The sequence below is a fragment of the Arvicanthis niloticus genome, chromosome 7 (assembly GCF_011762505.2).
Source record: "Arvicanthis niloticus isolate mArvNil1 chromosome 7, mArvNil1.pat.X, whole genome shotgun sequence".
NCBI classification, from domain to species: domain Eukaryota; kingdom Metazoa; phylum Chordata; class Mammalia; order Rodentia; family Muridae; genus Arvicanthis; species Arvicanthis niloticus.
Window position 1 is genome coordinate 56,496,959 of NC_047664.1, and position 25,095 is coordinate 56,522,053.

At 45.2% G+C, this 25,095-nt stretch overlaps 1 protein-coding gene across 2 annotated transcripts; it reads right to left on the reverse strand.

Annotated features, from left to right (window-relative positions):
• Window positions 1-13,579: 13,579 nt before the first annotated feature.
• Window positions 13,580-21,956, reverse strand: Cckar (cholecystokinin A receptor). Of its 2 annotated transcripts, none has more exons than XM_034509264.2 (5): window positions 21,635-21,956; window positions 20,684-20,935; window positions 17,702-17,963; window positions 15,594-15,721; window positions 13,580-14,734 (listed from the first exon to the last, which is right to left on the reverse strand). In XM_034509264.2, exons 1-5 carry the CDS (start codon window positions 21,744-21,746, stop codon window positions 14,199-14,201), a joined length of 1,290 nt encoding a protein of 429 aa, XP_034365155.1. In that variant the 5' UTR covers window positions 21,747-21,956; the 3' UTR covers window positions 13,580-14,198. The 2 variants fall into 2 exon arrangements, with proteins under 2 accessions (XP_034365155.1, XP_076794618.1); XM_076938503.1 differs by having other exon boundaries at window positions 20,684-20,883; window positions 21,635-21,721.
• Between the last annotated feature and the right edge of the window lie 3,139 nt (window positions 21,957-25,095).

Consider the following 25,095-nt stretch of genomic DNA (forward strand, 5'->3'; position numbering starts at 1 on the left):
AGTCTGTCAGTGCACTGATGGAGGTTTTGCTTGCAGTGGAGAAAAAAAAATGAGATTTCTACAGGATCTGCTCTGTGGCAGCCTTGCCCTTGGAATATTATCACAAGTTGTTCTACTTACACCTCTCTACAGCCAACTTCGTGAAATTGCCCTTTATCCCCACTGTACATAAAATAAAAGCCAGGATCAGAGAAGCCAAGTGAATTCCCGAGGTTGAACAATTAACGAGCAAAGGATATGAGATTCAAGCCGGGATCAGACTGGCATAATGCTCATTAATTAGTTATCTGACTAATTATCCCCAAGAGAATAAAAGGCTGCTCCCTGAAGCCATGCGTTTAAATCCCAGTGCCAGGTATGGGATACTTCATTATAAGTTGTTGGCCAGGGAACCCTAGACACTCCCCAAACAATGCAGGCTATTACCATTGCTCTTGGATACATACCAGAACTAGAAGGTAAGGCTGATTACTAAAGACATGATATACTTTGGATACAGAACACAGAGAAGTCGAGCTGGCACTGAGCTGGTAGCTTCCTTCCTCATGGCTAGCTTTCATAATGCCAGAGGTGCTACAGAAGCTGCTGTGTGAGAAAAGTCATTGGCAGTCAATCCCCAGCTATAGGCCCTGATACTATATTATGGGCCTGCCAATCAACTGTCATCTCCAGCTGTAGACCCTGATTCTATATTATGGGCCTGCCAATCAACTGTCATCTCCAGCTGTAGACCCTGTACTATATTGTGGGTCTGCCAGTCAAGTTAGAACACTGGTGCAACTATGGTGTGACTGCCTAGGGGTTAACCAACTACTTTCTACCTGGATTTGAAGCTGGCTACTATAAATCTGCTCAAGGAAGGGATAAATACCAGCTATTGTAAATCTGGTAAGACTCTGGCTCCGGAACTCTCAGGCTCCCCTGCCAGTGGGGGAGGAATTCTATTACTGACTTTGTGTAGCTGCCTGCAGCTATAGGTTACAGGGTTCTCCTGAGAGGAAGCCTAGGAATGAACGGGAATGGAGGGTGAGAGAAACGTGAGGCCAAGACAAAGTATTCTGATCAAGGCCCCAAGTTTAATAATTTGCTTTCACATATAAAGGGGAAGCCCCACCCCTGAGAGTCTCTTCTCGGTTCAGCCCAGGGGCTGGGCAAGGAGATAGCATTCCGGAAGGTGTCAAGGCTAGCTCAGCAGGCAGTCCATACTTCTTAGCTCAGGTAGCAGGCTCCAAGGGCCAAGGCTGGTAATGCAATGCATCTCAGGTCCTACTATTGCTTGGTCTATTGTGGTAAATGACTTTGCAGGCCTGCTCAGGCCTGGGGGAAGGGCACAACTTTGATAAATGGACATGATATTAAGTTGTCTTCTAAGTTTTTATGTTCACATCCACAGACTAGTGCTGTTTTCAGCCTTGGTCAGAACAGCTTCTTCTTGCAGAGGGCTGAGATTAATGCAGAGACTCATGGCTGGTCAAAGTCCTGAGAAAAGGTGATTACTGTGTGATCATCCTGTCCCTAAATCGGACATTCATTTCACCAGGTCACCCAAGGTCTAGGGACCATTGCAGAAGGAAGGGTAAAAAAGGAGTTTGAGAGCTGGAAGCTGGAAGGTGGGGAGGAGTATTGTAGAGTGGTCCCTTCTGAACATGCCATGATTGTTGCAGTCATGGACACACAGCAGCTGTGGCTACCTGTATGAGATCTACACACACACACACACACAGCACATGGGGATGGGGGAGGGGGATGAAGGTAAAAGGGAGGGTTGTTGGGCAGAAGTGAATTAGCAGGGTAGGAGGGGGTGAGAAAGAGTAAGGCGGGGTGAGCATGACCACAGACTGTCATATACATGTGTGAATACATGTATGAATATGACCATAGTGTGTCATATACGTGTGTGAATGCACGTATGAAATTGCCAAAGACAAAAGAATTAAAATCTTAAAAAAAGACAAATTCACGAGCTGTGCACTATATGTTAGCACTAACACAAGTAAAAAGGTAAACCTGAGTCCTATGGAGTAATTAGTTAAATGGGAAAAGACAAAAATGAAAACCATTCCTTCATCTGTCACTTCCTACTACTCTCAATGCTAGCCCCTGACCCATGACACCTCATCTCTTGCCTAAGGATTGAAATGATCTTCATTTTTCTAGAACATTCTCCCCTGGACCTTTACATGGTTTCCTCTTTCCTGCTGCCTGCTTCTACTCCCACTTCCCTGGCTCCTTGAGCCTAGAAGATAAGAGTATGGCTGGAAGCCACAGGACCTAGACTGGTCTTCCAGTTCCTCCTGTGTTATCGATGTGTGATTTAGATAAAGTTACCTAACCTGTGTATCAGTGTCCTCAGCTGTAAAAGATAAGAATCTCTACAGTAGCATGTAGCATGTCTGTCAGACTGTCAGCTGCATGAAACACAGGCCTGCTTCTCCTTGCCACCCTCACCTCATTGGGTACAGTCGATATCGAAAGGAACCATCTCACCCTGTTCTAGGTTCTTTCTAGCTTGTCTACAAACTGCCCACTGGCATATCAATGTGTTCTCTGAGTCAGGAGACACAAGGCATTGTCAAGTTACCATATACAATAGCCTTTTGCTACTTACAACAGGCTTGAGTGGAGGCACGTAAAAATTCTAGGGGCTATGGGTAAACACCCTGAGCCTCTCTAACCCAGGCAGGGACCTTGCCTGGTGCACAGTGCTGACCCTGCCACAAAAGCCATGACCTCTGCCTTTGTCATTAGTAATGGTTGATGGACAAAAATGGATGGCTCTGTTGGACGGTGCTGACCTCTTCTCTAGGATTCTGGGCCTTTCTGGGGGGGGAAAAATGTCAGAGGCTTTAAGCCTGCAAGTCAAAGCTTGAAGAACACCTAGTTATTCAAGGTTAAGGCTGACAGTCTGCTTTAGATCCTGTTGGTCTGTGTCATAGCCTTGACATTATATTTAAACATGGTTTTCTTGATTTAATAAACAGAAGGGCCCTGAGAGGTTCTCTGGAGTCTTCTGCGAACATTAATCTCCTCCCTGAATGCATTCTGCCATTTGGACTGGGAAGCTGGCCAGAGCTGGAACAGGGATGGGGAGGAGAGTCCTTACCCACCAGCTAGGGTTACCATCATGCCCTCAACTTCTCCCAGCAAGCAAGAGGGTGAAAAAGATGCATGGCCTTTGCTAAGCTCCCCTTGCAGGATTTTGAGCCTTCTTGGGAAAAGAAAAAAGAAAAGAAAGAAAGATCATCTATGTCCTGGAGTTTGCTTTACCCTAGGCTGTGAGGAATGTGAACTCGAGAGACCCAGGAAAAATGTCTGTATATGTCCAGTCTCATCCACTTGAGGATTCCTAAGAGTCTAATAGCAAAGTCTTTCTGCAGAGACTAGAGGCTGGAAGAATGTTTGGAAGAAGAAGGTCTATAGTTGAAATTCAATCCAAGAGTTACAGGTTTGGTCCAAGATGTTCATAAAGAAAGCTTTTGATAGGAAGCAGAGGAAAAAAAAAAAAAAAAAAAACAGTAATCACACACAGATGGTAGGAAACAAACACTGTGTACCAACCAGCTACTGAGGGATGAATGGGAGTCACACATAGATGGTAGGAAACGAAGGAAGTACTGTGTACCAATCAGCCTCGGATGCTAAATAATGAAGCATAAGAGTTGAGAGGTGGGGTTTAAGCTTGGATTTCTCCCTCATGTGTCTATCAATTAACCATAGTTCCGCAGAACTGTGTGAAGTTCTGTGAGCCCAGAGCTGCCCCACTTGTTTTTCATCCTAGGATCAGCTTTTGCTGATGGAAACACTCAAAGTTTCTCTGCTTGTCAGTTCTTAACTTGCCCAGTGTAACTTTCACTTTGTTCTTTGGGCCATAGTAAGCTACACAGTCAGGTGCAATATTTATGGGGTAGGAAATACGCCCCGCCCCCACGTAGACACACATAGAGGTGGTAGTGGAGATATCTAGATACAGTTTATATGCTGAATGATACTGGAAATATCCATAGGCAGCCTGGAGCTCAGAAACCATCTTTAGCAATGTCAGCACATGTTTCAGATTCTTCTGGCTCCTCCCTACTTTCCTGGGTCCTCCAGGAGTTAAGACAATGACTCTCAAGAGTTCAGGGCCTTTGGGTCATGTCACCATCCAACCCAACTCCCTGCTTCTGCAACAGAATTTTATTCATCAAAAGGTTGTGTGTTCCCCTCCCACTCCCCAACCCCCACTCCCTACCCCTGTTGATAGTGTTGGAGACTGAGCCCAGGATCTTGTGAATGCTTGGGCACAAGTTGCCTACTGAGCCACAAATATCACAATAACCAAGAGAAGGTGCAATGTAACCCCCACTACCCTAATTATGCACGTGAGTTTCCTGCATTTGACTAAACCTTAGGGGTCAGCACACTCAGAGTCAATGGATGAGCTTCACCCTGAGAAAACCAATTTCATGATCAGCCTTGCTCCTGTCAGATAAAAAAAAAAAAAAAGAAAAAAGAAAAAAAAACCTCCCCTGTCTTAATGCTCCCCCACTTTCTATACTCTGAATTTTAGGGTTCTAACTCCACTGTGCCAAAAGTCCATCAGATTCCCCTTTTTTCCTGTCAGGAGCTTTATGTTCTTGACTTGCTTCCTGAGGCCAACACTCGTCTTGACATAAAATACCCAGCTGCCCTCCAGCATTGCTGCACTTCTAAAACTCCACTTGTACATGCCAGGGGCCAGAGTTTCAGAATCACCTTAATAAGACTATATTTCCCACAGGATACTCAATAATAATGGCAATTTTCATAGCTAATAAGCATTTATATTCTGCTTTTGCAAAGCTAAAAATGAGACTGACAGACCGAAACGGACAGTGAAGAAGCCAAAACCCATTTTATTTGGTGAGTCTTCTGTGCACATGTGCAGAACCTCTTGCCTTCTGAGTTCGTCTTGCCTTTTAACAGTAGCAGAGGTCACATGGGTCACATGGCAGGCTGCACAAAGAGAGAAAGCCCTAGAGTGAGAGCGAATGGTAGGCAAGGATAGAGACTCGAAGAAGCTTTTCTCTAATTTGGTGGCAGCACATTCCCAATTACAGCTGGTGCAAACAGGGAACTGTCAGTCTCGGGTGTAACAGGAAATGCACCGATGGATTCATCCAGCCAGGAAGGCAGGCAGTTCTTGTTGGTTTGCCAGTGGACCCCTAAGTCCAGCTTCAGAGAGAGGATCTGAGGCACATGCTAGGATGATCACATGACATTGGACACCCATGTTATTCCCAGGCATTTAACGGGTCTTCTGTTCCATGATGTTCTCAGAACATAAAGATTCATTTTCTTCTCTGTGCTTGACAACTCTTGGTCAGTGACAGTCCATCTCTCAGTCATCCCTCCAGTGGCCTATAAGTAGGGGCATTGGTGATCTTCCCATTCTTGTCTTGGGAAAAGGGAAGTCAAATCCCCAACAAACAATAAGTTCAGGGGTAGTGATTCTTTCACTGGATTTCAAAGTAGGGCAATAGACCTGGATGGTGACTGTGGCCCCTGGGACAGTTCTTTCCTTCCTTCCCAGTTGGCATGGTGGGTGGTGGGTGGCAGTGTCTGTTGTCCCCTCTGTGCCTGCAGACATCAGGACAATGCCTGGTCACAGTTGCTTTATCTCGGTTCACTTTCTCCACTGCTTATGATAATCCACCGAGAATCCCTTGATAGGCCTGCAGATTGGGCCAATAAAGACACATTGCACAGGACATGCCGTAACAAAGCTATCACTCCCCGCTGTCACAGACTCAGACTAGTGACACTCTGTGTTTCATCTGGTAACTCTACCCCTGTAGCAGGAGAACACCTGCTGCTTTAGGCTCTGGATCTGCTCTATCTCTGGAGACAAATTCAGCTCAGCTGAACCCCATTTTGAATTCTCACTTGGAGAATTGCTAATTGGCTGGTCTGTCCCTGAGGGGTGTTGCTGAGATCAGAGAGCAACTCTGATTTCCTCCGCCATAAATATTGCACCTGATTGTGTAGCTTATTATGGCCCAAAACACAGGCAACTGAGGGAGGAGGGGACTTGGAACAGGCGTGAGGTTCAGCACCACAGCCCAGGTTTTCTGTTGCAAGAGTTATCAGTTGTCTTCTCTGACCACTCGGGCTGGCTGTAAGCATTCTATCCTTCAAGGTGGGGAGGAATCATGGCTTGGTAGGCTTGGTAGGGCCACCATAACCAAGTGTCACAGACCAAGGGGTTCAAGTAGCAGAAGTTTGTTTCCCTGCTACAGGGGTAGAGTTACCAGATGAAACACAGAGTGTCACTAGTCTGAGTCTGTGACAGCAGGGAGTGATAGCTTTGTTACGGCATGTCCTGTGCAATGTGTCTTTATTTGCCCAGTCTGCAGGCCTATCAAGGGATTCTGGGTGGATTATCATAAGAGGCTGTAAGTTCAAGGTTAGTGTGTTGGCATCTTGTCTCTTATAAGGGTTCTCTTACAACTTCCTGTCCACATGATTCTCTTAAAGTGTCCTAGTCTTATAAAAATGTTGGCGACGTTGTTAGGGACAACAAAATATCCTCATTATACCTTAGTGTCTTACAAAGCTCTATTTACAAATATAGCCAAATAATAAGGTGTGGGTAGTTATGACTTGAGCATGTGAACAATACTGGAATATTTCAGCCCATATCAGGAAGCTGGCTGAACAAACTATCCCAGTGTCTTTCAGAGCAGAAGATTGTGACCCGAGGGGAGGAGTTTATAGAGGCCTTCTGTAAACTTCCACCCTGGCCGAGTAATCATAATGGCAGGAAGTTGGGAGAAAGCTCAAGTCAGAGGCACTTAACCCACTCAGAGGAAGTTTGACAATGAAGACATTACAGTCCTTCAGTGCAGGGTAGAGCCCAGGTTACAACCTTGATTTTTTGTTTTTAATTTAGTAGTTTTACTCAGCAAGACTAATGACTCCGGCTACTATGGCTGGTTGTACCTCCCTGATGTCAAGGTATCATTCTGGTAGCTGCACTGAACAAGACGAAGCTCCTAGCCAGCTAACACTGGACCAACACCTCTCTTTCAAGAAACCATGCAGAAAAAGTCTTGTTACAATGCCAAGAGGACTGGCATGATGCATTGAGAGTCTAATCATTAAATTCTAATGGGAGGTGGCTTTCTCCTTCAGCAGGATCAAGGGTGGAGCATGTCTGGAATTATGTCTGGTGTGGCAAAGCTTAATTGAAGCCACTGGCTACTGCTGGCAAAGGCTGGTATTGCAGGCCCTAGAGTCACAGATAACAGGTGCCAGTCTGTATTAATGGCTTTCAAAGTGTGTCCTGTAGAACCCAGGGATTTCTCCTGATGATTTCATAGGAAAGATAAATCTCCATTCTTCCTCTGAGGCAACTATACTGCTATCTCTTTCCCATTTTGGAACTCCATTCAGAACTGCTTTGAGGAAAGAGAGCTCCCTTGTGTGAAAGTGTGAAGACTACTCGAAACTAGTCCAAATACTTTGTATACGTATATGAAGAATTTGTTCTTCAAACAAGTTTGGAACTCTCTGACATGGTACAGTGCTAGACCTGGAGGTGTTTGTTACTGAGGCACAATGCAGCAGACACTGACCAATAAACCCAGAAGTCCCTGGGCCCTGCTCCACACACTTCCTTGACGGGAACCAGTTGGGGCTCATGTTACCTTATGCTGCCTTGCAAAGGACAGTTGTTTATCCTTCTAGAGTCTTGGTAAGAAATGCTTAAAATGTATGCCTTCCTGGGAGTTGGAGATATGGCTCATTCATGTCATTAGATCTTACAAAACCCAAAAGTTCTGCCCATTTTGGGGTCCCACAACTAGTTAGGACCAGATATGAATTCAACTTTAACTCCAAAGTTAGAGTTCTTCCTGATTATTGATCTTTAGAAATGATGCAGATCTCGAGCTTGAGAATCTGGGAGATGCGGGGAGGTAGGCAAAGGTTGGAGCATCATTGGCAATTAGGGAAATAGCAGGAAAAGAAGGGTCTTGGGACGTGGCAAGGATCTCCATTGTAAACCCCATTGGTCTGAGGTTGTGCTGGATCCAGGCATCCTCCTGACTCTCTTTGACAGCCATTCTTCGTGTCACTGGGAAAGGGGGACTTGGCAAAAAGGCAACACGTGAAAGAGAGACCAGGAGGCCTTACTCTAATGGCTGATGGAAAGTTTGGCCCATATTTATCTTCATTCTAGTGAACCGGAAAAAACAAATCTGTTTTAATATAATGCTGGTATTTGCCAAAGAGGCAAAAACTCATTTACTGATACTCATTTACTCTTGGCTTTCTTGTGAGGCCATAGAGTGTATTTTACTTCTAAAAACAAACACAGGACTGGATGTATCCAGGACAGAAGTGTGAAGAACCAGCTTTCAAATCCTCCTCTCAAGCAGGAGGCTCAAAGTGAGGCCTATATCCACAGGGAGGCAGGAGAAGGACACAGACAGGCTCTTGCTTTCTTTGTGGAGATTTTAGCATAAGGACTACAAACCTGGACACATTTTTGAAATGAAATTATCGGATATTGGATATTTAGAAAGGTGAATGTCACCCAATTCCCATAACAGCCTGGTGGAATGAACACATTTTTGTTTGTTTGTATTGTGTGTGCATCTGTGGAGGTCAGAGGACAAGTTGTAGGAATCAGTTTTCCTCTTCTACAATGTGTGTCCTGGGGACAGAGCTCAGGTCATCAGGCTTGGCAAGCAGCAAGTGTTAAACATCTTGCTAGCCCATGAAGGAATTAAAATAAGAATGGACTTTGCTATTTGTTAGCTGTCTGATTTAGGGCATGTTATTTGCCCTTCAATTTCTGTTGAATTACTTAATGATAAATCCCAGGAGGGCAGTATATGCTACCCTCCGCAAAGGTTTATGTTCCCAAATGAAACACGCACACAGCTTTTATATTTTGATACGCCTTAAACAGCTCAATAGCTGGACCACTTCCTAACCTCCACGTGGGTAATCCACCTCCTGCTAATAATCCCGAGTTATTCCTTACTAAACTCTATATTCTATCTTAGCTCCTCTGGACCCAGAGGGCTGCCTAATGGGGCTGCTCACTGGGCCACACTCTCCTGGCTCCTTCACATGGCAGCCATGCCTCTCTGATCTGTACTCTTCTTAGACATTGAATCTCTCCTCTCCTTCCACACTCCACCAGCATGGCAGATCTCCTTCTCCTTCCTCTCTCTTGGTCCCAAGCCCAGAAAACCCTAAAGGTCACTCCTTTATCTGTCCTGCCCAGCCATTGGCTGCCAGCATCTTTATTTACCAATCAGAACCAACTGGGGGCAGGGTTCCTCAGTGCAGACATGTGGACAATTTTGGGGCAAACAATTCTAGGGACCCAAATTAGATACAAGCGGCATTAGGGCAAACCCACTACAAATGTCTTCACTTTGAAATGTGAGGAATGATACATCACACATGTTTGGAGGTTTAATTAAGAAGTTACATGTAGCAAGTGACCATGTGTCTCCTTGCAGTGTTTATGTCATCAGTGAACCTGCACATCTCCTATGTGGAGCAAACCTCAATAACTGAAGTAGCTCAGTCTGCCCCAGGCCAGATTTAATTTGAAAGTAGAGTGTTCTGTTTGAATATCCATTGGAATGGGCTGGCATTCTAGGGAGGGGCCATCTACAATTTGCTCTAGGAAATAGGACTTACAAGTGGCTGAGAGCTTGGGGGCTCTCTCTCGTTTTATTCCTTTTCCCAACAGGTTTCTTCAGAGACAATTGTATGCTTAGGCACCAAGAAGTTTCCCTGTTGCAAAGGCACTGGGAAACCATTGAAATTACAGGAGGCCATTGGATGTGATAAGGACAGACCCTTACTTTCTGCGTCATACATTATCACAGGTGGAGCCATCACCCCTCAAGAGGAATTGACCTCCTGAGAATGGGTATGACACGCTCAGGGCCACATGGCAAGCTAGGAATAGCCAGAGCTTGGCTACAAATCTCTAGGCCTTATCTTCATTACCCCAGAAGCTTTTAATGGACAGTGAGCTTGGAAGCCAATTTCCTGGACATTATGTACAACTGAAAACAGACCTTGACATCCCAGGCAGCTTCATCTTGGATCAAATGGAAGTGCATATTCGCAGCCACCTGATTGTGAAGGTGGGGCTTCCCAAAGGGGCCAGGGAAGGACTCACATTGATTCAAGACTGCATTCAAACCCATCCACCCATCCATCCAACCATCCATTCATCCATCCATCTCATTCATTCCTTGGAAGAGTTGATAGACTTGTACTGTGCTGTGAACGACGGCACGTAATGGTGTTAACTGTTCGTCATCTTCTGTTAGTGATCTCTGAGACTGCAAATGCTTTGTGTGGGTAGTCACACTTGCTCTGTTCAGTAAGGTAATGATTATCATGTGCCAGAAGGAAGGGCATGGCATGTATGCCCCCCGTCTGACCTCTCTTCCTGTGCAAGGAGGACATGTGTTCTACCCAGACTACGCTTTAAACGGCTGGGGTGGGTAGGATGAGAGTGGGGTGTGTGGAGTGTGGTGCTGGTCCTGGTCTGTGAGAGCAAAACTCTTGGGACCTAGGAAGCTGTGTTCATCTGAGAGGCACCAGGACACCAGAGAGAGGTCAAAGACAACCAAGCCAAGAGAGAGGGAAGTAGTACATTTCCAGGCAAGAGCCAGGGAGCAGCATGGGTTGGGAGTGGTTCCACGAGGCTCCTACTGAGGTTCTGCTGGAGAGCAAATGGATGGGGGCATAGGAAGGGGTCCATGGGAGCTCTGATGGCAGGAGTGAGCTATGTGTGCAAGGGTTTTGATTGTTCTCAAAAGAAATGAGAGGCAGAGGAGCTGAGCTGAGGGATGTTAGGGGCCAGTGGTTCCCAGCCTTTGGTTACCCGCATCTCAACACTGTTTCGAGGCAGGATATCTAGTTCCTCATCAGAAACATTTGGGGTTATATCCACTCTCTTTATCCACTTGCATTATGAGGCTGACAGAACGAGGAGGGAGAACAGAGCAAAGGGTCATGCAAAAGGTCACACATGAGAATCTAGGGTGGATGCATGCAGAGAGGAAATGGTCTTCTCAAAGCTCTGCTCTTCTTCCCCAAGAGTGAGTTGTCCCTTGTTGAGGAGTGCAGCTGTGGATGGAGAGAGAGACCACTGAAAGCAGAAGAGATGTGATGGAAGTCAGTCAGTGTTTACTAAACATTCACGGGAAGTGGGTTGCTAGGCAAAACACAGGAGGACGGAAGAGCGGAGACCTGGCAGCTGTCCTTACTTAACTCAGATGACAGTTCAGTTCGCTCAAGCAGAGAAGCACCTGTTAAGCCTTCAGGGGCACATGCAACCAAACCCTAGAGATGCAGGGACTGCTCATTCACCACCTCAAATGCATTAGGAGCCCTTACCATGCTGACTGGGGCAGAGGAAGCCAAGACACAACTCTCAATTCCAATGTTCATATGTATTATGCTGAAGGGACACTACTGGAAGACAGCAGAAAGTACTCGAAGATCTAGGTATTTGTTCCCTTAACTTGAATTCATGTTCAAATCAGTAATCTTGTTTAACATGAAGCAAAGGAAGTTGACTTAACAAAGCATGAGAACAGTATTATGTGTTTAAAAAAAAGTTAATCAGTAAAATCAGACCTTTCCAAAACCCATCACAGATTCTATTCTGAAAGTTAATAGCCCTCCAGACCTGTCTTTCAGCTTCCAATTAGGTGACTTTCTAATAAATTAAATCAGAAAAGGCATTTTATTACTGTGGATGTGGAAAATCTTGTTTATGTTTTTACCTGCTTTAAAATATTTCAAAGTAGAGTTGGCAAATAAGATATAGGATATCTTTTAGGATGTACTCAAACTAAAAATTATTATCTATAACAGTGTTTTTCAACCTGTGGGTCTTGGCCACTTTGGGGCTGACCAACCCTTTCACGGGGGTCACCTAAAACCATCAGAAAACACATATTTACACTACATTATAAAGTAGCAACAAAAATAATTCATGGTTAGGGTCACCACAACATGAGGAAATGTATGAAAAGGTCTCAGCATTAGGAAGGTTGAGAACCACTGGTCTGTGGCTTATCTGGAATTACGCTTTAGTTGCATATCTGTATTTTGATTGACTAAGTCCTAGACATTGTCTTTAGGTTAATAAACCTCCACAAATTCCAGGGGTTCCTAATAATGGAGGGGGCTCTTAATTTTTCTTCATTTATTTCCTAATACTCTAAGAGCGTCAGAGGGAATGATCCAGTCTTTATTTTGGGAAGAAAGGTATGTAAGCCCCACTCAAGTATTAGGCATTTTTATCTCCTACATCTTCTGTCCTTGCAGTTTGAATGCTGCATTTTGGCTCTAAAGCTGCTGATTGTGAGGCTGGTGGCAGCCCCTCCTCTAAGACTGACATCTGAGGAAGGGCTAGTCTGGCTTGACAAGTTGGGAGTGATGGGCAATTATGTGCTCAGCTGTTGCTCCCTCAGGCACAACCATCACTGTAAGATGCACGTCTTCTCACATCGAGAACACCAGAAGCCTTATCATCTCTTGCTACTCCTTGTTTTCCTCTTCCACAGAAAGGTTTGGGGACTATTGAGAGTGTGGGGCCTGGGTCAGTGCACGGTTACGGCCCCCATGGAAAGGGGAAGACAAATACCCACTCCTTGGATAATTGACAGCTCATAGCGATGAACTTACTTTCCTTGACTCTTTTTCTTTGCATATTTTTTTTACTTTCCACATGTGCATACAAACTTGTTTCTGTTGAAAAGGTTCGTACTACCTCTTTTAAGTAGTTAAGACAATAATGTTCAAGAGAAAAAAAAAGGAAAAGAGGGAGAGAGGAAGGAAGACAATGTGTGTGTTTGGTACACTGGATCAGTACACATTATCCAGAAATGGTCTTTCATTGTCGTGATTTATTTCTATTTTTAAACAGAGTTCTTAGAGTTAAGTGTTTTCAACACTAATTTTGCAAAGAAATGAAGCTCACACAATACTCTGACTTTTATGGAAGAATAATAACACTTGTTGAATTCCAATATCCACCTACAAGTTATTAACACACAGATAATGTAGCTGTATGTTCAGTTTACATGCACACATACACATACACACAAACACATACACACATACAGACACACACTCACACACACATACAAACAGACACACACACATACACATACACATATACACAAACACATACACACATACAGACACACACACACATACACACACACACACACACACACACACACTGAGCCAACTATCAAGAGCTACATCAATGGTATTTAAAAGCATACATAGTCTTGGCATTCAAAGGTACTTATTAACTGAGTCCCAGCATGCCAGCTTTCCTTGGGGACCGACTATACGTGTTACCGCCCTTGCCCAGGTGTATACTTCTCCCCTCTTACCTGGAGGTGTTTCTGGAAAGGAGGAAATACAGGCGAACATAAGAAATTAAGTTTAGGTTTAAAAAAAAGTTGTGGGGGGTTACATAGAGAGGTGAGATTACACCGTATCGATCACCTTCTCTTCTGCAGCCTGACATTGCTGACAGAAAACAGTCCTTCTGGCTACTGGCCTTGCACACTCTGTCCTTTGTAGAAATAAAAATTCTAAAACCTGTCTTTTAGACACACATTCTTCTTGTTTTTCTGATGATGACCTCAACTTGCACCCCTGAGTGTACTTGACCAACCTCAAGCTTTAAAAATTGCCAGACTATCCCCATATCCAGAAGAGGCCATGAGAAGGTGTGTAGTTGTAGTGTGTGTGAGAAGTAGGTATGGGTTCCCTGGGGAGGACCATAATTCTGCAGGAGCAGAAGAAACCGAGCATAGCAGTGTATCACTATGGAGAGACATCACCTGGGGCATTCCAGAAAATCCTAAAGCTCACCAAAGTCTACACCTCCATTTTATACATGGACTTGGCAGTGACATTTGTAGCATGAGCCCAGTAGGGCTAGTATCACTGGCCTGCTGAGGTTTCTCCCATGGTAAACGTTATGGAAAATGTCTTGGTATTTTCATGACCCTGCCTTAAGTTCCTATTGGAACTTCGTGAAGGGTGAAAAGCAGACATTGAAGAATCTTCATGAGAAATGGGTCTTCCTTCTCCCTTCCCCCACTTCCTCTTCCTCCTTGCTCCCAGTCCCCTCCTTCCTGCCACAGCAGTGGACCAGGTACAGCTCAGGGGGGTGGGGCAGAGGTGCTCATGTGGCTGTAGGAATATCTGGACAGTGATGCCCTTATGGTCCTCCCATCCTCCTCCTCTCCCACCTCTCCTCTCACCCCTGGGGGACCAGGATTCGGGCAACAAGGGAAGGTGGCCATGAAGCCCAGGCGAAAGCGTTTGTTCATGAAGCAATAGATGATGGGGTTCACGCAGGAGGAGGTGTAGGAGAGGAGGAGGATGAAGGAGATGGGGGTCCCTGAGAGGTGTTTCTCCGCAGACACGGTGTCATATGCCCGCCAGGCATTGACACTGAAGATGGGCATCCAGCACAGGAAGAAGAGGACCACAATGACGATGAGCATGCGGATCACGCGCTTCTTGGCTATCAGGTTGGCAGCAGAACTGCTGCTCCTGATCCGGTTGACTCTGCCACCACTGCTGCTGGTGGACAGCTGCTGAAGCTCCAGCTTCCTCGGGGGCCTGGACTTCTGCAAGTAACAGCCATCACTATCCTCGTATCGGCCACCGCTGCCACTGTTCAGCCTCTTCTCTGGATGGGAAAGTGACATCATTTTAGTGTTCAGGACAAGTCACGCCAGAGAGAAGACATACAGCTCCTGACTCCCCTAATCCAGAAGGCCAAGCTGAACTTGAACTGGAGAAACGGACAGGCATCCTGGCCTGTTCTGGTTTATATTAGTGTTGGTCTGCACTAGTTCTGCGAAATATAAACCATGTATAGATGCTGCTGCTGCTGCCGATGATGATACAATCCTACACACAAAGGCTGTAAAGCTGAAAGTTATTACAAAATATTTACACTCCTCCTGGTTCTTTCTTTTGTGTTTGCTTGCTGCGTTTTTAGATTACTTTTATCGTGAGGACTCCAAGTAATGAGAGAAAGTCAATAGAAGCCAGAGAGATGGCGTTATCTACATAGTGAGGAACAGAGAGGGGAACAGAGTGAGAAGGAAAAAGTTATGTCAACACAGGTGTTGGGACAGGTTCAGCAGGCTGAGGGAGGAGGGAGGTGAACATGAGAGGCAGAGGGTGGGAAATGAGCGGCCTAAAAGTGACCTTGTAGGCCAGGGATGTAATGTCTCTTAATATAGTGTGCAGGGCAGAATCACCAGGGCCTGTCCACTATTGCTATGTAAGAGCAAGCTTCGGGGACAGTGTCCTCTGTGTGTCACTCTGTCCCATGTGAATGGTCTCTTTTGATTGCACTCAGGACTCCACCAAGAAGAAACATCTCCTTTTATACACGTGGATTCGGAGAGCCTTGTGACCCAGAGTCTCAGAAAGAAATACTCCAGCCCATGCTCTGTATATCCCGAGTACATCTGTCTAACTTAGAAAGCAAGCTTTTGAGCTCTTTTGGAATAAACATCCAGCTCAAAGATCAGTACCTTTAGCAGACTTCTTCTGGCTGGCATCAAATTTGATTCCTTGGTAGAGCTCCAGAGAGATCAATCCGTAGGCCACCACCATCACAATCCCAGGGATAAGAAAGAGGATGAGGAGCAGGAATGTTTGCCTAATACAGTGAAAAGAAATCTAATTACCAGTGACTCTGGACCTTCAAGTTCTGATGGGCAGGGGTGATGAGAGTGAGCTGGTCTGACATGTTCATTTCTAGTGGCTGGCGACCTTGACAACTCTATGTCTGGAGGTTTGGTTGTTAGAGCTTGCTTGCTTCTTTTACTCTTTAAAGTATCTCTGAAAGGCTGCTTAAATTGGAGAAACATGGCACCCTTCTATGCCCCAAAGCAACTAACATGTTAAAGGATAGCAGAAAAGCTGGGGATAGGGTGTGTATTTAAAGCCCCTGATATTCAGGAGGCTGAGGCAGGAGGATTGCTCAAGTCTACGAGTTTGAGACCGGCCTGGGTGACATAGTGAGATCCCGTTTCAAAAATGAACGACAAGAACAATAAACAGGTAATGAAATCTTTAAAAAAAAAATAGGAGTATGTGGATTATATGTCCAAATTGTTGAAACAATATGAGAATAGTTTCCATCCTTTGAGGACTAGTGCTGTGTACTACAGGTTAGATCAAGCTCTTTGTATACATATAAAGGTTCTTATATATTTGTATACATATAAAGGTTCTTGTATATTCACATAAGAACCTTTGACGACAGGTCCTTATAGCTGCTATTATTCAAACATTTAATGTAGAGATGAGGATACTGAGTCTTGAAGAGATTAAATGTGGCCAGAATCACACAGCTAGTAGCAGAGATGAGATTCAAAGGCCAACGACATGTGTCAGGCCACTCAATTTGTTGACCCTCCAATGGGAGCCATTAAATGTTTCCATCAGGATCATAGAAAACCTTTCAGTTTTTACCAAATGTACCACTTGCTACCCATAAATCTCTCCAGGTATCCATTCTGCATCACCCTGTGAAGCTGATTTGCTGGTGCACAAAGTCTCGTGCCTGGCAGGATTGAGCTATGCTTTCTCTAAACACAGTTGACTGCTGAGGATTCACAGCCTCATTCGTCTGGCTCCTAAATCACTTTTGTAGTCTGGCGTGTGCAAGTTACAGATTAGACCATACAATCGTTGGAGGCAAACAGTGGCCAGGCCGTTTCTCATGGCAAGTGGACATGTTTTGATAAGTCTTGTCTATCTCTCTCTTTCACAATGTAATGCATTTTGTGTTCAAGCTACTTGGTTGAATGAGAAGGAAGAGAGCCGCGGAACATGATCTGGATTTTTAGCCACGTCCCAGTGTCTAGTTCCTGCTTCTAAAACAGCCCTATAATTAGTAAATGTAGCCCACGTTTGTGCCATCTTTTCATTAAATTCTCTCATCAATTTGTTTGAAAACTGTAGCTCGGTAAGTCAACCAGTTGGAACTCCTTGGAGACCGTGTAGATGCAAAAGCATAGTGAGTAAGCCCAGAGAGAGACTTTGCTTGCCCCTTCCTAGCTTTATGGGGTTGGCCACTCCGGCACCTGTAAGTCATATTTCTTTATCTGCAGAATGAACATGCTAACATTGCTTTGCCAATAACAGGATGGTGGTTAGGGTTTCGGTTTCTCACTGTGTATTCTTTCCATCATTCTAGGGTGAGGCTAAAATGACCCTCCCTCCAAGTGGACCATGAGGCCCACAGCTAACTATTGTTGCGCGATGCGTTATTTTCTTCAGTGGTGTATATCCAGTCATAAGGTATCCATGTTCCAATAAATAACTTCTTATTCAGTGCCTCAAGGAGGTCTAATTTAACTCTGCGGATCTCTTAGAAAAAGAAGACATGGAAATAGAATGGGGACTTGTTGGGGGAAAGAGGGTTCAGCCAGAGATGGAGGGGGAGGGGAGGGGAGGCGGTGGAGAAGACAACTAAACCTCATTATATAAATACATGAAATAACAAAAAAGGACCCTCCTCAGAAAGCCTTTAGGATATCTGTCCCGTAGGCATCTGATGAGGCTTTCTGGTCCTTACATTGCTAACTTAGACTTAGCCATGTCTGAAAGGATGAGCGAAGCACTATCTTACCAGGACTGCTGCATAGCGTCACTTGGCAACAGGAAGCGGCACATGTTCGCTGTCTGGTTATTATGTTTAGTAAAAGGCACCAAGTTGCTGTAAATGGGGTACGGAGTCATGATGGTAAAGGAGAGGCACCAGGTGGCAGCGATGACCTTCAAAGCATGGGACTTTGTTTGCCAGACGCGGGACTGTAGGGGTTTGCAGATGGCGCCATATCTCTCCAGAGAGATGGCTACCAGGTTGAAGGTGGAAACACTCACGGAAGTGCCTGGGAGGAACAAAGAGGGCCGCGCTCAGGTGTTGACTCCAAAGTTTATTTCTACATTAGCTTAAGTGTATCAGAGCTGTAGTTTAGAATTGCAGGGGAATGCTCAAAGGGTAAAGAGAGACGATGCACATTTAAAAAGGATGATTTAGCCCTGGCTTTGTACTAAAACGGACTTACGGCAGTTAACTATATGTATTTACCAAAATATCTCTTTGTCAATTTTGGGGTAAGTTTATTGAGCTTTGGGTGCAGTCTAACTCCGGCTTGGACTGAAGGTCCTCATTAATTAATAAACAAGGGGATAAAAATAAGTTGCCATCCCACAGAAGGGCTTTTTGGAAACCTTGGGAGAGCTCTAATTTTGATCAGGAGCCTGTGGTCAAATTGACATTAAAAGGCAGAAATTCTTCAGGACTTCATGTTGCCAAAGGTTACTGAGATCTGAGCCTGGAGCATTGACTTTTACAAAACTTCTAATACACAATTTAAAAGAGAGAAACATCCTTAAATTTAAAATGTCTGTTGAAAAAAAAATGCTCAATCAAAAAAAAAAAAAAAAAAAAAAAAAAGGTGACAGAGAAAAGGTTCTAGAGTGATCTAAAAGTTTTACGCTCACTTTAGAATTTTCAGGTCCAAGAACTCACCAACTAGCTGTCACCAACAAACCTGGGAACAGACTTTCTAAGCTTGTCATCCTAAAGCACCACTCCTTACCAGGATAGGGAGACAGTCCACTCCCTAAAAGCCGTGTAAAATCCTATTCTAAAACCATTAAGTAAAAACACTTTTTTTCCCTTTCCTTCTTTCTTTCTTCTTCCCCCTTTCTACTTCCCTCTCTCCTCTCTCTTCCTTTCTTTCTCTTTCTCTGTTTTCTTGTGTAGAATCTCTTCCTGTGTTTTACTGGACTTCACCCTAAAGAGCCTACGACATAGAATTAAAAGGCTAGCTTTAAATCCCACTGAGTTTGTTCTGTGCAATGGGTCCACAGACACTATAAATACAGAATCAGACCAGCACACACACACCCCAACCCCACACAACATTAGGTATTTGATGAATGTTGTTAGAGTAGTATTGGAGAGACCACAAAATAGAGGGCAGGATATAAAGTACCAGAATGAGAGATTCAACAAAGCCCTGGGCATGGCGGGGCTTGCCAACCTAAGCTACACAGTAACTTTCCAGGTCGGTCAAGGCTACCTTCAGAACTTTGCCCAAAATAAACAGTCAAAAAATAAAACCAATGCCAAATAACAAGAAAAGCGAATTTAACAAAGTAAGCTATTACAATATTCTAAATACTTCCAGAATTATTTTGCTGTTTAATTTTGGCTATTCAAACTGTTCTGAGGTAAAATTCACACAGCACAGAACTGGGCACCTTAAAGTGAACAGTTCCGTGGCCTTTAGAGCTGGGTGACTATTCACCGATGAAGGGGACACTTATGTTAACCCCGCTTCCTTCTCTGACTAAGATGCTAGAGTGTTGTACCTGAGAGACACCCAGGAGGACCTCAGAAGTTAAAGAGCTCTTAGCAATGCTTCAATATCTGACAGGGAACCTTCTCATTTTTTAGGGTTTAGAATACGTTCAGGAAACTTGAACACAGAAGACATGTTTTTGGTTACTTATCTCTGGGCATGAGGGTCAGGGGTTCATCAACATTGTGTCTGCACACTCAGCTGGGAAAAATTAAGACTTTTAAAGCTTTCTGGTCACAAAAGACTGGCCTAGCCCAACTCAGTGCTGTCTGTTTTATACAGGTCAGTCAGAACCAAACATTAAACATCCCCCTTGTGCATGTGCACACGTGTGTGCATACACACACACACACACACACACACACACACACACACACACACACACAGACTTCTCACCTCCCTTTTCTAGTTGGTTCTGAGAAGGGGCAAGGGACAAGGCAATGTGACAGACAAAGAGGACCAAGGAACATGTTTCTGTCCAGGGTTAGGGGAACCACAGCAGCTAGTAAACTGAGGCACTCGCTCACCACTGTGGTGCCTACTGATCTAGGTTCAAATCCCGGCCACCATACTCCCCACTCATGCATGTGCTTGGTGAGCCAGGGAAGAATTAATGATAGTTAACTTACCAGGTGGTTGGAAGACAAGATCATTGAAGTAAAAGTGCTTAGCAAAATACCTGGTGCATAGCTGGGCGGTGGTGGTGCACGCCTTTAATCCCAGCACTTGGGAGGCAGAGGCAGGCGGAATTCTGAGTTTGAGGCCAGCCTGGTCTACCGAGTGAGTTCCAGGACAGCCAAGGCTATACAGAGAAACCCTGTCTCGAAAAACCAGAAAAAAAAATACCTGGTGCATAAAAAGCACTAAACAGATAGCTTCGCTTTAATATTTGTTTATTTTTTCCCAGTTTAAGAGTTTTATTGTAACCATCATTGTGTTTGATAAAAGCAGCAAGCTATAGATATCATCCAATCAAGGTCTACTTCATAGTCCATGATGCCTAGGAACATAGTCAGCATCTTATTAGGCACACACACACACACACACACACACACACACACACACTTCCTCGCACGAGGAGGATTGACATGCTGAGAAGAAAACACCTGTGCCCTTGCACATAGGTCCAGACAGCCTGATGTTTTGGAACCCAGCAGGGTCTCTCTGCTGTGACTGCCAAGGGCTGACAAAGGGAGGACATGGGACAAGCCCCATCAACAGACAACTGCAGGACTCACCCATGAAGTAGGTGGTCGTCTTGCACACAGCACTTCCAAAGATGAAGTCCTTGAGCAGGTTGGGGATGAGGTTGAACGGCATGCAGAAGAGGCAAAGCATGAGGTCACTGACAGCCAAGGACAGCAGGAAGATGTTGGTGACAGTCCGCATCCTCTTGTTTCGAATCAGCACCGTTATAACCAGCGTGTTCCCCAGCACACTGAGAAGGAATATGAAGGAGTACAGGAGGATCTGCACTGCAGATTGCCACTCTGCAGAGTAAAGGGAAGAGTTGGAGGGAGGGGGATTTAGAGGGCAGAATGTTAAAATCCTTAAGCCCCCAAGGGAGTGGTTAGTGCCTGATGATGTCCCCAGGGGTATGCATCACCCGCCCCAAGTACTCCTAGACTAGTTCTATCATACAGAAACAAGCCTGGGAAAGCACAGGGCAACCCAATTGCTTTTTAAAGGTCGGGATGCTAACAGATCACTCAGAAACGCTAAGGACAATGCACTTGAATACTTCTGGCTTTCTTTCCCCGAGGCTAAACGTTTATTTTGCTTTAATTACTTCTTCATGCCGGGTTTCCCCTAAGAAAAAGCAACCTCTGCCTTGTGACAGTGCTTTTTCGGTAATGCTTGTAAGTTCAGACTTCCACACTTGGCACCCGTTTCTCCCTACGTCTCTTTTTTTTTTTATAATCTGCCCCCCAATCCTGTATGAGCCCCCAACTCTCCCATAAAAATATTCGACTGTAGATTTCTCTTACTCTTTTATGCAAACTTCTGAACATACAACTTCACTGAGATTTGTCTCACAGGGACTTTGTATACACACACACACACACACACACACACACACACACACACACACACACACAGATGTATGTATATTTCAATTAGCTTTGCTGTGCTATACCTCCCCTAACTCGGTAGTTTTCTGAATTCTAACCATAGCCTCTGGCACGTACCTTTTGAAGGCTGAGGCTGATCCAGGCAGAATAGCGTCTCATTTTCCAGCCCGAGTTCACAGGGGGGAGTGATGTTGCTCCCATTCATAAGAAGGCTGTCCACCACATCCATGCTGCTGCTTTCTACCAAGTGCTGGCGAGCTGGTGAATGGTTCACTCCTGTCTCTCTCCTCTAATGATCATAGAGTCTCCCAAACGCAACCTGCCGTGGAAGAGCAGGGAGGGGAGATTTCCAGGTGTGGGCTTTGCAGCCATTCCTAAAGGCAACTCGACTTCACCATTCTCAGACCATCTGGGCAAGCATTTGCACTCCTGTGGGGAGAAGGCAGCCTGTGCAAGTCAAGCCCGCTCTACTCCACCTTCCAGGCCCACCCCTCCCACTCCTGGGCCAGTCTCAGGCCCTGAGCACAGGCAGCCTGGATACATATTAACCCTTCCCAGAATGGGGACATATCTACACACACACACACACACACACACACACACACACACACACAAGTGTGGAGAATGAGAGAGAGAGAGAGCACTCCAATTATTACCTCTTCTCTCTGCCTGTCATTGTCCCAGACATATTCAGAGTGAAGCCTGAACTGTGTGAGGCAGCAGCAATTAACATGGTAACAGATCCGATAATGCAGACCATCAGGACTAAGGGACACAGAAGGAGTGCATTCCTATCTCCTTATATAAAAGCAATTAGTGCCTTTTTAGCTTTGGAGCCTTGCCCAGCAATGTGTATGGAGAGCAATGTGTATGGAGAGAACTGCCGGTGGTTGTTAAGGTGTTACTAAGCACAGTGCTATGGCTTGTTAACTAGAAATGGGGACTCTTTCGAATACAGATTCCTGGGTCCTTAATACTATAGAAATTAGCAATATTTTTTTATTCACTTGTTTGTTTATTTTGTTTTCTTTTTCCTTTGTCCACTCAACTCAGACCTGTTCACTGAGAGTCAGCCATTTGCTGAGTACTTCTCAAGCATTCCAGGAAATAAGAAGACCACCCCAGAGGCTGTTAAGCGTGGAGAGGGGATGAAAAGGAAGGAATTTAAGTCTCCCTGGTAGGAGTCTGGGGAGCTGGAGGTGTAAGGCCTGAGATGTAAAGAAGAAAGTTTCCAAGCAGGAGACACAGTAGTTTTTGCGGAGATCTCAGCTGGTGCAAAGAGCCTTAGGCAGTAATCAGTAATGAGCTTGGTCTATTTGAACAACAGAAGTAGGAATCAGTTAGGGAATGGCAGGGGTAGGGATGAGGGGTTAGTGTGAGAGACTTGTTCAGGGGCCTGGATTTTTTTTTCAGGAAGCTACATAATATTTAAAAGTCTCTCACTGTTCACTGTACAACTGGTCTCAGTTTGAACATCTGAGAAGCAGGTTAACACATTAGGATCTGTGTTTCTGACTGGTTTGTCCCATTGTACTATGGCCTGATCTATTTGCTAGTTACCCCTGGTACCCCTTGTGTACAATATTTCCCATTGACAGGACTGAATGCTGACTCTGCCCAGTCCATCCCCGATCCAAGAACTAACTGGTAATTTTCACACAGATGCTTAGGGTGAGGGGCTGTGAAGACAGTGGTAAGATGGCTTTTCCTGTTTGGGGCAAGGAGTCATAGAAACCAGATGGGAGGGGCAGAAACCAGAGAAAGGGTGGGTAGGTATTAGCAAGACAAACTTTGGTATCACACAGATCAAGGATCAAATTCTGGCTTCACTGGTACGTGCTGGAAAGTGCCATGCACAGCTTGTGACTTTACCAATGCTCTGTCTTCATCAGGCAGTGATCAAAATGGCTTCATAGAATTTGTGACAGAGATGGGCTGGTCCATGAAGGGTGCAGTAAAGAGCAGACGGCAGGATGTGAGCCTTCACCGATAACATTACAAGGGTGTGATGGTTTTCAACATCAACTTGCCACACTTAGAATCACCTGAGTAGGGAGCTATCACTAGGAATTGACCGGACAGTCTTACTGGATGTGGGAAGATCCATCTCCAGTGTTGGCTGCACCTTCTGGTAGCAGTCCTGATAAACGCTTGAGGAAAGGGAGATATTGACCTTTTTCTCACTGTCACCATCACGAGTCAATTCATTCTGGTGTTGTTGCAGCTGCTATTCCTTCACAGATACAGAGCCAGAGTCCCCAGGCTTCCAAGGCAGATGCAGGGAAGCTTCAGTCTTTATTGTCAGACTGACAGTTCTGAGACCCTTAGCCTTCTGTGCTGAACAATGACTGTGGCCTCTGACAGCTGCTGAGGGGCCCTGGAGATCAGAGCAACCACCAGGCTCTTAGCTTCTCTGGTGTGAGATAGCTATTGCTATTTCAGCAAAAGTTGATTTTAATTATGTGTGTGTGTGTGCACACGTGTGTGTATATAATTAGGTACACACACACACACACACATATATATAAGTGTATATATATGTATATATATATATATATTCTATCTGTTCTATTCCTCTAGAAAACCCTGACTAATAAAGTGGTTATTTTCTTTTTAGAATTATTAACACCAACCCCCAGTGGCTTCATGACTGGCTGGTGAGAACTAGTCATGACTGTCACCACCCCTCACCCACCTCACCTCCGACCTGGCAGCTCTAACCTCAGGCACCTTCCAGTACCTCGAGACTTCTTGGGTATTCTACTCTTCTGCAGCTCATTTTGGGGTCATGGTCTTTCTCTCTCCTTCCAGCCACAGGTCCAATCAGCTGCAGTCTTCCCTATTGACAGACTGACTGCCAACTCTGCTAGCTGTGGGCAACAGGGGATCCTACATCACAATGTTCCAGTTGGTTGGGAAAAGCATTGCTTTAAAGCCTGGCACAACTGTCATGTCTCCACTGGTGCTTATGGCTGACCTAGGCATGACAGGCCATGGAGGGGGCCTCTCGTTGGGGTTCATGGGGCTTTCAGCCCTGAGGGTCATATGCTAGCAGAGCTGAGGGCTTGGGTTGGATCTGCTCTGAGCCAAAATGGAGCCCAGTTTGGCTAAGTTCTTTCCTTCCTTCTTTCCTCCTCCCCTCCTTTTCCTTCTTTCCTCTTTGGAAGGAAGCAGGGAAGGAGCATTAGAAACTCCACAGACTCACAGCAAGGTGGGTCACACACCTGAATGCTGTGTTCCACAAATTTTAGTGCACCTCTCAACAACCAGGCTTAGTGGTCAAATGATGGGGACTTACAGAGCCCCTTTCCATTCTTCAGCCCTAGCCAAGGACTCTGCTTCCCCATCCAGCAGCCCCAAGTGGGTCAAAGGCCAGTTGGCTCGGGGTTGTCTGTGGGGGAGTTTCCCAGAAGCCAGTGAGGGCATGAGGACGAGCTCAGACTCAAGGATGGAAGTCTGACACACTGGCAGTCCATGGAACCTGAGTTCACCCATTTGTAAACAGGATAAATGACACCACTCATGAACAGAAACACACATGGAAAAAAATGTCTAACAGGAACTGGATTCTAGTTGTC

Bases quoted from the DNA above. Each gene is read 5' to 3' on its own strand.
- Cckar (XM_034509264.2), bottom strand. From the start codon at position 21,746: ATGGATGTGGTGGACAGCCTTCTTATGAATGGGAGCAACATCACTCCC. The intron at 17,964-20,683 runs GTGAGTCCTGCA...TGTTCCTCCCAG, and splicing joins GACGACCACCTACTTCATGG to GCACTTCCGTGAGTGTTTCC. The intron at 14,735-15,593 runs GTACTGATCTTT...TTTCCCATCCAG, and splicing joins CCAGAAGAAGTCTGCTAAAG to AGAAGAGGCTGAACAGTGGC.